This window comes from Bubalus bubalis, chromosome 5, assembly GCF_019923935.1.
Source record: "Bubalus bubalis isolate 160015118507 breed Murrah chromosome 5, NDDB_SH_1, whole genome shotgun sequence".
Taxonomy (NCBI): domain Eukaryota; kingdom Metazoa; phylum Chordata; class Mammalia; order Artiodactyla; family Bovidae; genus Bubalus; species Bubalus bubalis.
Genome location: NC_059161.1, coordinates 108228480 through 108243661, shown reverse-complemented (window position 1 = coordinate 108243661; position 15182 = coordinate 108228480). Strand labels below are relative to the sequence as shown.

Sequence of the window (15182 nt, the reverse complement as noted above, 5' to 3'; positions counted from 1 at the left end):
CAGTACATGTGGGAAAAGGGAGCCTAAATCATGCAATATGTCAGGACTCAGAGAGACACATGGGCGGTAAATAAGAGGCTCCCCTTGGGAGTGGTCATGATACAGTTTCAATGTGAATTTATATCCCATTGAGTATCATAAATACATTCCAGTGTCCATAAAGCCTTGATTAAAATTATAATGCACAATGTCCATATATTGGTGGTTGGAAATGAAGATGGAAAAGTTATAGTCATGTTTGGGGAAGCAGGTAGAGAGAGGACAGCTCTTCAGGAGATAAAATTGTTGTTCAGTAGCTTAAGTCACATTCAGCTCTGTGAGCTGACGGACTCTAGCCTGCCAGGCACCTCTGTCCATGGGATTTTCCAGGCAAGAATACTGGAGTGGGTAGCCACTTCCTTCTTCAGGGGATCTTCCAACCTGGGGATGGAACCTTTATCTCCTGCATTGACAGGCAGATTCTTTACCACTGAGCCACCTGGGAAGCCCCAGGAGATAAAATAGCTAGGGATAACTGGAACTCAATTTAAGAAAAAGGAATTTAGAACAAAGAATGGTAGAAAATGGAAGCCCTTACCTATTGCTTTCTCCATTCTGGAAGGCCCTAGATATATTGTGGAGGTCACATAATTTATTTGGATGATAAAAGCATAATTTACTTGAAGTAAAAGAAAAAATAAACTAAACTCACAGGACTGGAGGACTTGGAAATTACTAAATAACACCTTCTTGTTGGCTCCCACATGATATTTCCATTTGGATATTTAGGTATGAAAACCTTGAACTGCAGTTGGTATGGCAATGAGAAATTAAAGAAATTAAAAAAAAAATATTGGATGAATGAACCAAGTTGTGACCATGACTTCTGGAAAGGATCCTGAATTATTATCATTTTGGGGAAAAAAGGTTAAAAAAGGCAACTCTAAAAGCCCTCAACTCAATGTGTCAAGTGAGAATTTAAATATTTTCTAAGATACCTTTGATGATATTCACCATTTGTCACATTCCTAGTCTCCACTCACTATTCAGTTATTTTAAAATTCAGCATAACTGGTTTGTCTGTTAGTTTTTTGGATGTTGTGATTGATAAATCCTGTCTTAGTTTAAAAAGACCACTCATCCCCTCCCCTGATTCCAATATTAACACAATTTATTTTAACTTTACAAGTTCTAATTATGTGAAATAGTTGATCTTGGCTGCAGCTTTTTGCTTTTTTCCCTTTCTTTTACTTACTCTTCATTTTGAAAAACTTGTTTTCTTTGCTGAAAAAAAAAGTATATATAAACAGGCATAAATAATATCAGTGTTATTTAGAAATCTGTGGACATCACAGAGGTGTGTCCACTAAGTTATATGTTCTATCATAATTTGAGGTGGTCACAAGAGTGGCTGAAACCCAGTTACTAATCTTTCATGAACATCAAAATGCAAATGAAATGTGCTTCATTTACAGAAGATGTTTCCTTGAAAGTAATTTGTCTTTGACTGATTGTAAAAAATTAATAAAATAGTTTAAATAGTATTTGTTATAATAAAGAGTGGTGACATTTCTAAAGAGATAACTTAGCAGAGAGTTGAGCAATTTGAACACATTTTAGTTAGAAATAAGTACAGCGTCTGTCTATTTGAACTTCTTTCAAAAGAGGGTCAGGGTATTTTGCTTGCACAGCATAGTTATTCTTAGTTGGTTTTGCTTTTTTAATGTATGTGAATGGAGGTAAACTATGGAATGTGACTATACTTATGTACTAAACAGAGCTGGAAGGTCTGGTTTTCTAGTTTTTCAAAAATGGTTCTCTGAATCACAGACCAGAAAGTTCTTAAATTACCTCCTGAATAATGGTAGAGATTAACTACCATTAGTTAAAACGGTAAAGAAGAAATAAAGTCACAGATGTAGAGAACAAACTTATGGGTACTAAGAAGGGAAGAGGCTTCCTTGGTGGCTCAGATAGGTAAGGAATCATCCTATAACATGGAAGACCTGGGTTCGATCCTTGGGTCGGGAAGATCCCCTGGAGAAGGGAGTGGCTACCCACTCCAATATTCTTGCCTGGAGAATCCCCATGGACATAGGAGCCTGGTGGGCTATAGTTCATGGGGTTGCAGAGAGTACCTTGGACAAAAAGGACATGAAACCACTCAATCCTAAAGGAAATTAGCCCTGAATACTCATTGGAAGGACTGATGCTGAAGCTGAAACTCCAATACTTTGGCCACCTGATGCAAAGAATGAGCTCATTGGAAAAGACCCTGATGCTGGGCAAGATTTTAGGACATGATGACAAGGGGATGACAGAGGATGAGATGATTGGATGGCATCATCGACTCAATGGACATGAGTTTGAGCAAACTCTGGGAGATAGTGAAGGACAGGGAAGCCTGGCATGCTATAGTCCACGGGGTCACAAAGTGTCAGACAAGGCTGGGAAACTGAACAACAACAAAAAAAATAAGAAGAGGAGGTGAGATGAATTAGTTCATTGGGACTGACATATAAACACTACTATGTATAATATAGGTAACTAATGAGAACCTCTTGTATAGCACAAAAACCTCTATTCAATTCTCTGTAGTGACCTAAATGGGAAGGAAATTAAAAAAAAAAAAAAGAGTGGTTATAGCAATATCCAATTTAAATATACTTCAAGTCCTTTTACATGTGATTTCAAATTTTCTGCTAGCCAAATTAAAAAGATAAAAGAGAAAGATGTGACATTAATTACAATAGTGATTCCTGTAACTCAATAGAGCCAAAATATTATCACTTCATCATGAAACCAATATAAAAATTAAGATATTTTTACCTTTTATTGTACTAAGACTTCAAAGTGTTGTCAGAACAGCCCAGATCAATGTGACACTAAATTTTAAAAATTAAGAGCACTTGCTCTCTGTTTAAATTTCATTAAATTTACAATTGAAGAGACAGAATCCCATACTTAAGTTGTTCCAAACATGTATCTGGGCTATCTCTAGTTGTGGCCTGTGGGGATTACTCTCAAGTTGTGGCTTGCAAACTCAGTAATTGCCTCACTTGGACTCTAGAGCGTGCGCTTCAGTTGTCGTGGCCCAGGGGCTCAGTGGTTGTGGTGAATGGACTTAGTTGTACCAGAACATGTGGAATCTTCCTGTATCAGGAATTGTACCCATGTCTCCTGCATTGGCAGGTGGAATCTTTACTACTGGACCACCAGTAGTAAAGTGGTAGAAGTCCAATGGCCATACGTTTTCTGTCATTTAAAAATAAAATATCTTATTTAGTAACTTTTTCATACTTTTGCAGTTTTATTGAGAAAAAATTGACTGTATACATTTAGTGAAAGTGAAAACTACTCAGTCATGTCTGACTCATTGCAGCCCCAGGGACTATACAGTCCATGGAATTCTCCAGGCCAAAATGCTGGAGTGGGTAGCCTTTCTCTTCACCAGGGGTTCTTCCCAACCCAGGGATTGAACCCAGGTCTCCCGCATTGCAGGTGGATTCTTTGCCAGCTGAGCCACAAGGGAAGCCCAAGAATACTGGAGTGGGTAGCTTATTGCTTCTCCAGCGGATCTTGCTGACCCAGGAATTGAACCGGGGTCTCCTGCATTGCAGGCGGATTCTTTACCAACTGAGCTATCAGGGAAGCCCAGTTTTAGGGAACGTGGTTCAAGATGGTGACATAGGAAGATCCTGAGCTCACCTCCCTCCATGAATGCAGTGATTCTACAGCTATATATGAAACAATCACCTCTGAAAAAGATCTGAAAACTTGCTGAGCACTTTCTTCACCTTGTAAGGTGAGAAAAAGGCCACATAGAGGTAGATAGAACAGGCTGAGATACAGTCTCACTATAAACTCTACCTCGGTGTGGAAACCAAAAATGGTGAGGGTACTCAAGAACCTGAGTTTTTTGCACTGTTCAAGTTCTGATACAGAAGAAAATTGTTATTTCAGAACCATTTAAATTATAAGAAAGCTTTCACCTGAAGACCCATTTCTCCTTTACTCTTTAATAAGAGTTAATTTCTAGACTGTGTAGAGAATTGATGGATTAGAAAATCTCAGAGGGAATATTTTTCCTATAAGTGAGTCATTGATAGGCCAGTTAATTGGGATTCCCTGGTAGCCCAGGTGGTAAAGAATCCACCTACAATGCAGGGGACCCTTGTTCTATTTAGGTCAAGAAGATCCCCTGGAGAAGGCATGAGCTACCCACTCCAGTATTCTTGGGATTCCCTGGTTTCTCAGATGATAAAGAATCCATCTGCAATGAGGGGCACATGGGTTCGATCCCTGGGTTGGGAAAATCCCCTGGAGAAGGGCATGGCAACCCACTCCAGTATTCTTGCCTGTAGAATCCCCATGGACAGAGGAGCCTGGCAGGTTACAGTCCATGGGGTCACAAAGAGTTGGACAAGACTGAGCGAGTAAGCACAGCACCAGCACTGATTTGCTAGGACTCATTTCTGGATGAGTCTGGCTAGTGGTTTTTCAATTTTATTTATCCTCTCAAAGAACCAGCTTTGGCTGTGTTGATTTTTGCTATGGTCTCTTTTGAATTTATTTCTGCCCTAATTTTAAGATTTCTTTCCTTCTACTAACCCTGGGGTTCTTCATTTCTTCCTTTTCTAGTTGCTTTAGGTGTGGAGTTAGGTTATTTATTTGACTTTTTTCTTCTTTCTTGAGGTGTGCCTGTATTGCTATGAACTTTCCCCTTAGGACTGCTCTTACAGTGTCCCACAGGTTTTGGGTTGTTGTGTTTTCATTTTCATTCGTTCCTATGCAAATTTTGATTTCTTTTTTGATTTCTTCTGTGATTTGTTGGTTATTCAGCAGCGTGTTGTTCAGCCTCCATATGTTGGAATTTTTAATAGTTTTTTCTCCTGTAATTGAGATCTAATCTTACTGCATTGTGGTCAGAAAAGATGCTTGGAATGATTTCTATTTTTTTGAATTTACCAAGGCTAGCTTTATGGCCCAGGATGTGATCTATCCTGGAGAAGGTTCCATGTGCACTTGAGAAAAAGGTGAAATTCATTATTTTGGGATGAAATGTCCTATAGATATCAATTAGGTCTAACTGGTCTATTGTATCGTTTAAAGTTTGTGTTTCCTTGTTAATTTTCTGTTTAGTTGATCTATCCATAGGTGTGAGTGGGGTATTAAAGTCTCCCACTATTATTGTGTTATTGTTAATTTCCCCTTTCATACTTGTTAGCATTTGTCTTACATATTGTGGTGCTCCTATGTTGGGTGCATATATATTTATAATTTTTATATCTTCTTCTTGGATTGATCTTTGATCATTATGTAGTGTCCTACTTTGTCTCTTTTCACAGCCTTTGTTTTACAGTCTATTTTATCTGATATGAGTATTGCTACTCCTGCTTTCTTTTGGTCTCTATTTGTGTGGTATATCTTTTTCCATGAACTTGGTGAAAGACTCTCTTAACAAGTTTCTGAATCTTACATATTCGGTGCATAAATTGTTTTTGAATCAGCTGTTTTTGTAGGAAAAAAGAGACTAGGGCTTCCTCTTCATTTCTGTAATCTACATGAACAGAAAATGGGAGATTTGGCCCTCCTTTGGTGAATGGACAATCCCTAAGTGAAAGGAAAACTTGAGTAAACTATTGAATCTCTAAGGGACAAAGGTCAGATTAAGGTACAGGATGCAAATGCAATCCCCCCAGGTCCCTATTATACATAGAGTGTTTCCCTGGGGAAGAGACTGAATAAACTTCTGCCACATTTATAACTGAGTACATTATAGCATCACCCTCACATTAAATCTGTGACTTACCAAGTGGCAAAAATAATAATAAGAATGTTTATTTTTCTCTGCTGCTTGAGTGGACTGAAAGTCATAAACAGAAATTATGACCTATATTTCTAAAAGATTTTGAAGTCAAATCAGAAAATATATGTGAGCCGCTTTCTCTTAATCAAAGGAACCAAAGCTTCAGAACCTGAAATTGCCCTACTAAGAACAGAGGATAAAACCAATGATAAGAAAGCCCTGGGGTTTTCTGGAGAAAGGAAGGTGAGTTTCTGAATTCCATTTATTCATGTCCTTCTTGTTTGAAATTGAAGTTCAAAGATCTAAGATATCGCAGTTTATTTCCAATTTAGCACCTGGAGACTCACATAAAACTTAGAAAAATGTCTATTCAAGATATGGATCAGTGAATGCTCAGAGACACTAGGGGCCTAAAAGAATGCATTAGATCAGTCAGTATAAGTTCCCTCTCCATGGAGGGAAGTCTTATCTAGACTTTTACTCTGCAATGTGGGGTGAAGAGTTAACCTCTTGTAGACTCTGGCCATTTAGTTTTAGTTAAGAAGCAATTTTCTTTGTTCTCACGCCACCAGGTCTAATCTGCTTTAAAGGCCAGCACCTGATTGCTAGAGTCTCTGCCTATAGTCTTACTGGTGAGGGGAGACTCCAAGTGAAAGGAGAAATGTTTAGATGTGGGAAGAATGAGTCAGTCCTCGTCCAAACCTCTCCTTTATCCACTGTTTGTTTTTTATCCCAAGCAGTCAAGTCTGCACAGGGCAGTGGTTTCCTTCCTTCTGTAGGCTAAGTTTTGATATTCTTTTCTACTTCGTTTATAAAGACCCAAAAAAGTGAAATTCCCTGTCACTTAGTTTCAGGATAATGGTAACACAATTCCATGAGAGAGTAGGTAAGACAATTCTGTGAGTCCAGGCTGGGTTACTCTCAGATATCCCCAGCCCAAACAGCACACTTGTGAGAGGAGATATTGTGTGAAAATTGAGTCATTGTTCTCCATGTAACCTTTTTCTTCTGTGCTCACAGATCACCTTAGAGAAGAATGGCTCCTGGAAATGGCTCTTTTGTGACCAAATTCATTCTGTTGGGATTAACCAACCAGCCAGATCTCCAACTCCCTCTATTCTTCCTGTTCTTAGGAATGTACATGGTCACTGTGCTGGGAAATTTGGGATTGATAATGTTAATTGCACTGAATTCACACCTACACACCCCCATGTACTTTTTCCTTTTAAACTTGTCCTTCATAGACCTCTGTTATTCTTCTGTATTTACACCAAAAATGCTGATTAACTTCTTACCAAAGAAGAATATTATTTCTTACATGGGGTGCATGACCCAGCTCTACTTCTTCTGTTTTTTTATCATTTCAGAATGCTATGTGCTGACATCAATGTCCTATGACCGCTTTGTGGCTATCTGTAAGCCACTTTTGTATACAGCTACCATGTCCCCTAAAGTGTGTTCCAGCCTTATGCTTGGTTCCTACTTGATGGCATTTTCTGGTGCCATGGCTCACACTGGATGCATGCTGAGACTGACCTTCTGTGATGCAAACACCATCAACCATTATTTCTGTGACATCCTCCCTCTGCTCGAACTCTCCTGCACAAGTACCTATGTCAGTGAGCTGGAAGTGTTCATCGTAGGAGGCATCAATATCATTGTGCCCAGTCTCACCATCTTTGTCTCTTATGGTCTCATCCTCACCAACATCCTCCACATCAGCTCCACAGAGGGCAGGTCCAAAGCCTTTAGCACCTGCAGTTCGCACATCATTGCTGTTTCTCTCTTCTTTGGATCAGGGGCATTCATGTATCTCAAACCACCTTCTGCTGTGTCTATGGATGAGGGGAAAATCTCTTCTGTCTTTTACACCAATATGATTCCTATGATGAACCCATTAATCTACAGCTTGAGGAACAAAGATGTTAAACTTGCTCTGAGAAAATCTCTGAGTAGGAGACAGTTTTAATCAAAACTGTCTGTGTGCACAAGTAACTTGTACTGTGATATATTGTTTTTAATTTTAATGGAAACCTTCTTACCATATTTTTTGTTACCTTTTTTAACCTAGTATCTTAAAGAAATTTAAATCCTGTTTGAATAATTTATTTCCATTTTTATATATTTTTCTTAGTTTTCAAAATACATATATTCTCTTTTTCTTGCATAGTCATAACATTAAATAGTGAATATATTATCTTTTTTATTATAATTTTTGAAATTATTTTTCCACTGGGAAAAGATGAATGGCCTCCAAATAACAAATTATATAACATTAGACTGAAACCTATCACATGGGTTATTTTTAATCTATCAACTTGCAATAAGGATAAATAAGATACTCTGTTTCTACTCTTATCTTTCCAATTTTCACTTGGCAATAATATACCTTCTTGAAATACCAGAGATTGATGATTCTAAGGGTATCAAGGATAATCCATTTCCCATATGTAAATCTTTAGTGTTAAGCTTCTTTTAGCAAAGAGTTTTATTTTTCACCTTTGTAAGTAAAACTGACACATAACCAGTCATCAAAATACATGTTTTGCATGGGTGGGAAAGTGAAACCAAGAGTGGATAATGATTTACTTAAAGTCACACAGCTTTAGAAAGAAAAATTGTAGACTAAAGTCTTATCATTTTGACTTCAAGTATATTATTCTTCAGTATACTCTATACACTCCTCATAATGTTATTTTATTTCAGTAGAAAACCTTTACCTATGGACTCACTCCTTGTGCAGGACCCTAGATACTATTGAGATCACAGAATTTCTCTATATAAGATGAAAGCTTAAGTTATTTATGATTTAAAATGTTAAACCAACAGGGCTAGATGACTTTTGAACAAGTAGATTATTTCTCATTTTGTTGGCTTCTGTGTGCTACATTCATATGGAGTTTTAGGTACAGAAACATTAAATTGCAGCTGGGAGAATAATGCCAATGTGAAAGAAATATGAGAATAAAGCAAGTTATGACATGAATGTTGGATTTTTTTTTGAAAGCAAAAGTGTGCTACTTTAAAAATCTTCAATATGCTGTATCAGTGACCCTGTAATCATTTTCTAAGATATTTTGAAAAATATTAATTACTAAACACTCTTCTTAATCTCCAGTCAGTATTTATGTATTTTGAAATTTGGCAAAACTGATGTTTGACTTGTTTTTGTTTGAGGTGTTCAGCACAACTTAATCCTTGGCTGATATTTTTAGATGACCACTCATATTTCACTCCCAATTGCAATATGAACATGATTGATTTTTCCTTAACAAGTTCTTTTTTTAAAAAAATTTTTTTTAAATTTTATTTTATTTTTAAACTTTACAATATTGTATTGGTTCTGCCATACATCGAATGAATCCGCCACAGGCGTACATGTGTTCCCCATCCTGAACCCTCCTCCCTCCTCCCTCCCCATACCATCCCTCTGGGTCTTCCCAGCGCACCAGTCCCAAGCATCCAGTATCGTGTATCGAACCTGAACTGGCGACTCGTTTAATATATGATATTATACATGTTTCAATGCCATCCTCCCAAATCATCCCACCCTCTCCCTCTCCCACAGAGTCCAAAAGACTGTTCTATACATCAGTGTCTCTTTTGCTGTCTCGTATACAAGGTTATCGTTACTGTCTTTCTAAATTCCATATATATGTGTTAGTATACTGTATTGGTGTTTTTCTTTCTGGCTTACTTCACTCTGTATAATAGGCTCCAGTTTCATCCACTTCATTAGAACTGATTCAAATGTATTCTTTATAATGGCTGAGTAATACTCCATTGTGTATATGTACCACAGCTTTCTTAGCCATTCATCTGCTGATGGACATCTAGGTTGCTTCCATGTCCTAGCTATTATAAACAGTGCCGCGATGAATATTGGGGTACACATATCTCTTTCCCTTCTGGTTTCCTCAGTGTGTATGCCCAGCAGTGGGATTGCTGGGTCATAAGGCAGTTCTATTTTCAGTTTTTTAAGGAATCTCCACACTGTTCTCAATAGCGACTGTACTAGTTTGCATTCCCACCGACAGTGTAAGAGGGTTCCCTTTTCTCCACACCCTCTGCAGCATTTATTGCTTGTAGACTTTTGGATCGCAGCCATTCTGACTGGTGTGAAATGGTACCTCATAGTGGTTTTGATTTGCATTTCTCTGATAATGAGTGATGTTGAGCATCTTTTCATGTGTTTGTTAGCCATCTGTATGTCTTCTTTGGAGAAATGTCTATTTAGTTCTTTGGCCCATTTTTTGATTGGGTCATTTATTTTTCTGGAGTTGAGCTGTAGGAGTTGCTTGTATATTTTTGAGATTAGTTGTTTGTCAGTTGCTTCATTTGCTATTATTTTCTCCCATTCTGAAGGCTGCCTTTTCACCTTGCTTATAGTTTCCTTTGATGTGCAGAAGCTTTTAAGGTTAATTAGGTCCCATTTGTTTATTTTTGCTTTTATTTCCAGTATTATGGGAGGTGGGTCATAGAGGATCCTGCTGTGATGTATGTCAGAGAGTGTTTTGCCTATGTTCTCCTCTAGGAGTTTTATAGTTTCTGGTCTCACATTTAGATCTTTCATCCATTTTGAGTTTATTTTTGTGCATGGTGTTAGAAAGTGTTCTAGTTTCATTCTTCTACAAGTGGTTGACCAGATTTCCCAGCACCACTTGTTAAAGAGATTGTCTTTAATCCATTGTATATCCTTGCCTCCTTTGTCAAAGATAAGGTGTCCATAGGTGCGTGGATTTATCTCTGGGCTTTCTATTTTGTTCCATTGATCTATATTTCTGTCTTTGTGCCAGTACCATACTGTCTTGATGACTGGGGCTTTGTAGTAGAGCCTGAAGTCAGGCAGGTTGATTCCTCCAGTTCCATTCTTCTTTCTCAAGATAGCTTTGGCTATTCGAGGGTTTTTGTATTTCCATACAAATTGTGAAATTATTTGTTCTAGTTCTGTGAAGAATACTGTTGGTAGCTTGATAGGGATTGCATTGAATCTATAAATTGCTTTGGGTAGTATACTCATTTTCACTATATTGATTCTTCCAATCCATGAACATGGTATATTTCTCCATCTATTAGTATCCTCTTTGATTTCTTTCACCAGTGTTTTATAGTTTTCTATATATAGGTCTTTAGTTTCTTTAGGTAGATATATTCCTAAGTATTTTATTCTTTTCGTTGCAATGGTGAATGGAATTGTTTCCTTAATTTCTCGTTCTGTTTTCTCATTATTAGTGTATAGGAATGCAAGGGATTTCTGGGTGTTGATTTTATATCCTGCAACTTTACTGTATTCATTGATTAGTTCTAGTAATTTTCTGGTGGAGTCTTTAGGGTTTTCTATGTAGAGGATCATGTCATCTGCAAATAGTGAGAGTTTTACTTCTTCTTTTCCAATTTGGATTCCTTTTATTTCTTTTTCTGCTCTGATTGCTGTGGCCAAAACTTCCAAAACTATGTTGAATAGTAATGGTGAAAGTGGGCACCCTTGTCTTGTTCCTGACTTTAGAGGAAATGCTTTCAATTTTTCACCATTGAGAATAATGTTTGCTGTGGGTTTGTCATATACAGCTTTGATTATGTTGAGGTATGTTCCTTCTATTCCTGCTTTCTGGAGAGTTTTTATCATAAATGGATGTTGAATTTTGTCAAAGGCTTTCTTTGCATCTTTTGAGATAATCATATGGTTTTTATTTTTCAATTTGTTAATGTGTTGTATTACATTGATTGATTTGCGGATATTGAAGAATCCTTGCATCCCTGGGATAAAGCCCACTTGGTCATGGTGTATGATCTTTTTAATGTGTTGTTGGGTTCTGATTGCTAGAATTTTGTTAAGGATTTTTGCGTCTATGTTCATCAGTGATATTGGCCTGTAGTTTTCTTTTTTTGTGGCATCTTTGTCAGGTTTTGGTATTAGGGTGATGGTGGCCTCATAGAATGAGTTTGGAAGTTTACCTTCCTCTGCAATTTTCTGGAAGAGTTTGAGCAGGATAGGTGTTAGCTCTTCTCTAAATTTTGGTAGAATTCAGCTGTGACCAGAGTATTTAAATGTTTAGTTCAGTTGCTCAGTTGTGTCTGACTGTTTGCGACCCCATGGGCTGCAGCATTCCAGGCTTCCCTGTGCATCACCAACTCCTGGAGCATGTTCAAACTCATATGCATCGATTCGGTGATGCCATCCAGCCATCACATCTTCTTTCATCCCATTCTGCTCCTGCCTTTAGTCTTTCCCAGAATTAGCATCCTTTCTGATGACTCCATTCTTCGCATCAGTTGGCCAAAGTATTGGAGCTTCAGCTTCAACACCAGCCCTCCCAATGAATATTTAAAACTGAGTTCCTTTAAGACTGACTGGTTTGATCTCTTTGTAGTTCTTCCTTTCTTGAGTTATGTGACTGGCACTGACCGGCTTTGAGGGAAGTTACAGTTCTGCTGAAGGTGTTTAATCTTAGAGTCAACCTTGTAAGCCCTTGGTTTCTCCTGTGCCCATCAACCAGGACAGAACTTTTTCTAAATTGCTGTGAAATTGGATTCTTTTCTACAATGTTGCATCATGAATATATATTTTCTTTCCTAATTTAGCTAGCTAGTGATTTCAAATATTATACAATATATTGGGAAGATTTTAAACATGACATAGAGAACTAAGAAGATGTTTCAAAGAAGCTTATATTTAATATTTCGCATGGCATGATTTTAATTTTCATTCTTCAGAAATTCAGCGCCTAGTGGTTTCTTCCATCTCCCTTTTAAGTTTTGCCCCACTACAAACAAACAAATTATATAATTGTGGTAGCTGCACAAGTCATTATTTTGTTTGTGGATGCCCTCTTTCTTGGAGCATTTTGAAGGCATATTTTTGAGCATTTGGTGCTTTCCTATCAATAAGAGAGAGAACACTCCATTATCTTAGAATGATATTCTTCTCCCTCCTTCCACTCAATATAAGTAGTGTGTTTAAAGATAGACTCATGTAGGTTTATTTTTCACACAAAAACATATATATTTCTAAAATGGGTTGAATCTCCCAAGACAATTGAATGGTCTTTGTTAAGTAAGCATTCTCCTACTTTCTTTTTTATGTTTTTGATAAAGGTAAGGTTTTGTACCATATTTCAAGTGTACAAGATACTAATCAGAACGGTACTTTCAGGCTTCTCATCAAAGTTAACTCTGACTCAATTTCTTCTTGAATTTTAACCAAACCTTAATCATAGTTTTGAGAATTATGTTTTTACTACATAGCTTCAATTTTCAAGTGGGTAATGGAGAACCACTGAAAGTTCTTGAACTAGGGAGGGACAGAGCTGTGTTTTCAGATGTTATTCTAGTAGCATTAATCATGACCAGATAAGACTGAATATGTGGGAAAATGTGAAAATAATAGTTAGGAGCTACTATAGTTCAACATTACACTAGTTCAGTTCAATCATAAGCCAGAAGTTGTGCGGTGGCTGGGGACAGATGGATGCAGGTCACTGTGGTTGCAGATATTATGGTTTAGCACAAGAGAAGTTGTGAATGTATTCTGAAAGCTCTTAGATAAAAATAAGATGAGTTTCATTACCATCTTTCTAAGTTTCAGAAGTATTCATTAAATTCTTTCTGTGTTCTCAGCATTGTTCCAACATTGTTCTTAGTTTCAGGATCCAAATAGTTAACAAGATAGAATAGATGTTTGTCCTCATAGAATATACAGTTTATAGAAAAGTATGAATTAAAGGGGAAAAGTCTGATGAGTATTGTGAAAGAGAATCTACTGAAATTTATGAGAACATGAGTAATAACAGCTGACTTTTATTGACACTCATATGCCAATACTGGACCAACCATTTTAGTTTGTTTTTTTTTTATTTGATTAACACAACAGCTCAACGGAAGAGATGCTATTTTTACATTCCTTATTTTACATAGGAGAACCAAGAGATTCAATAACTTTTCCAAAGGGTTATAGTGTGTAAAAGTGGAAGAAGGAAGGTAGGATTCATAGCACTCTCTAACTCCATAACCCATTCTCTTTTCTATGATGAGAAGAATAGATAACTTCATTTACTGAAATGTTACAGAAAATTAGGCAGCAGGAGAGGCTGGTAGAAATTTCAGGACTATGTTAAAAATATAAACTATAGAAGGGCTATACTATATTGTAAATTATTTCACAGACATCTCACAAAGAGAACAACTGAAATTAGTTGCTGCAACATTTGATGTGTTCAGATAAAGAAATAAAGAAACCTGGAAGTAGGTCTTTTGTAAAAATAGGTCCATTTAGTAAATGTGAATAAAGAGACAAATATAGTAGCTTTCCCATCAGAGGTGTAGATAATGAGGAGATGGGAATTCACTTTGGATCTACCAGTCCCCAGAGTAAAGCAAAAATGAGTGGAAGAGTGAGCCCCTAAGGAACTAAAGACAGATCATGAGCCAGGATCCATAATTTCTTTATTCCATATTGTACATATAATCTACACCCTGGGGAGGAGACCAAGCAAGCTTCTAACCTGTTTTTCACCAAGTGCATTACATCACTGCACTCACATTAAATCTGTGTCTAATCAAGTAGCAAGTATGATAATAAAAGGATTATTTTTCTTCTGTTGCTTGAAAACACTGAAGATAACAGAAATTATAGAAGCTCAGAAAGATTTCCAGGGCATAGGTGAATTAATGTCTAGCTCCTCTCCCATGAAATCAATGGGATCAAGCCTGGAGAATGTGAAATGACATTTCCAGAACCAACAGGGTAAAGACATAGGGTAAGGGAGACAGTCCTGCAGTTTTAAGATCAAAGTTGGGTGAGTTTCTGAATTTAATTTACAATATTTATTCGTTGTTTGGTGTTCAAAGTTCAGGGACCTATTATATGTCCATTCTTTCTTGTCTTGTGTAGCTGAGATGCAAGTAAACTTCTAGAAATATCTGTTTGAGAAGAATCAGAGAATATTAGAGGGGCTCAAAGGACATATCAGTCAGGAAATTTCCTCTAAGTAGGTTGATCTCTCACTCTTCTTCCTTTATGATTTTTACTCTGTGACAAGGTTGGTAACAATTCTCCTAGACTCAGGTCCCCTCATCTTGGTTTAGAAGCAGTGTTCTTGGTTCCTGCCACATAAGGTGTATCTGCATGATAAGCCAGCGCCAGGTTGCTAGGGTCACTGCCTCCAGTTGTACTGGTGAGGGAAGAGTTCAGGGGAATGAGGGAATGTTGAGAAGAGAGTAGAAGAGTTGCATCCTTGTCCATCCTTCTTTTCCCTGGGTTTTTCCAGAGGGTATATTTGCATATGGCATCTCTTGTCTTCCATCTCTAGTATGATTGTGATCTACTTTGCTATATTTGGCTTATAGAAACTCTATATAGGTGAGTCCACATCACTCTGTATCCTGATAATGGAAA

At 37.3% G+C, this 15182-nt stretch overlaps 1 protein-coding gene across 1 annotated transcript; it reads left to right on the top strand.

Annotated features, from left to right (window-relative positions):
- The first annotated feature begins 6769 nt into the window (after window positions 1-6769).
- On the top strand, window positions 6770-7757 carry LOC102389320 (olfactory receptor 145-like). Its single transcript, XM_006056077.4, has one exon. It carries the CDS (start codon window positions 6825-6827, stop codon window positions 7755-7757), a length of 933 nt encoding a protein of 310 aa, XP_006056139.4. The 5' UTR covers window positions 6770-6824.
- Window positions 7758-15182: the final 7425 nt, after the last annotated feature.

What these genes read in the sequence shown, in the direction of transcription:
- LOC102389320 (XM_006056077.4), top strand. Translation starts at nt 6,825, where the DNA reads ATGGCTCCTGGAAATGGCTCTTTTGTGACCAAATTCATTCTGTTGGGA.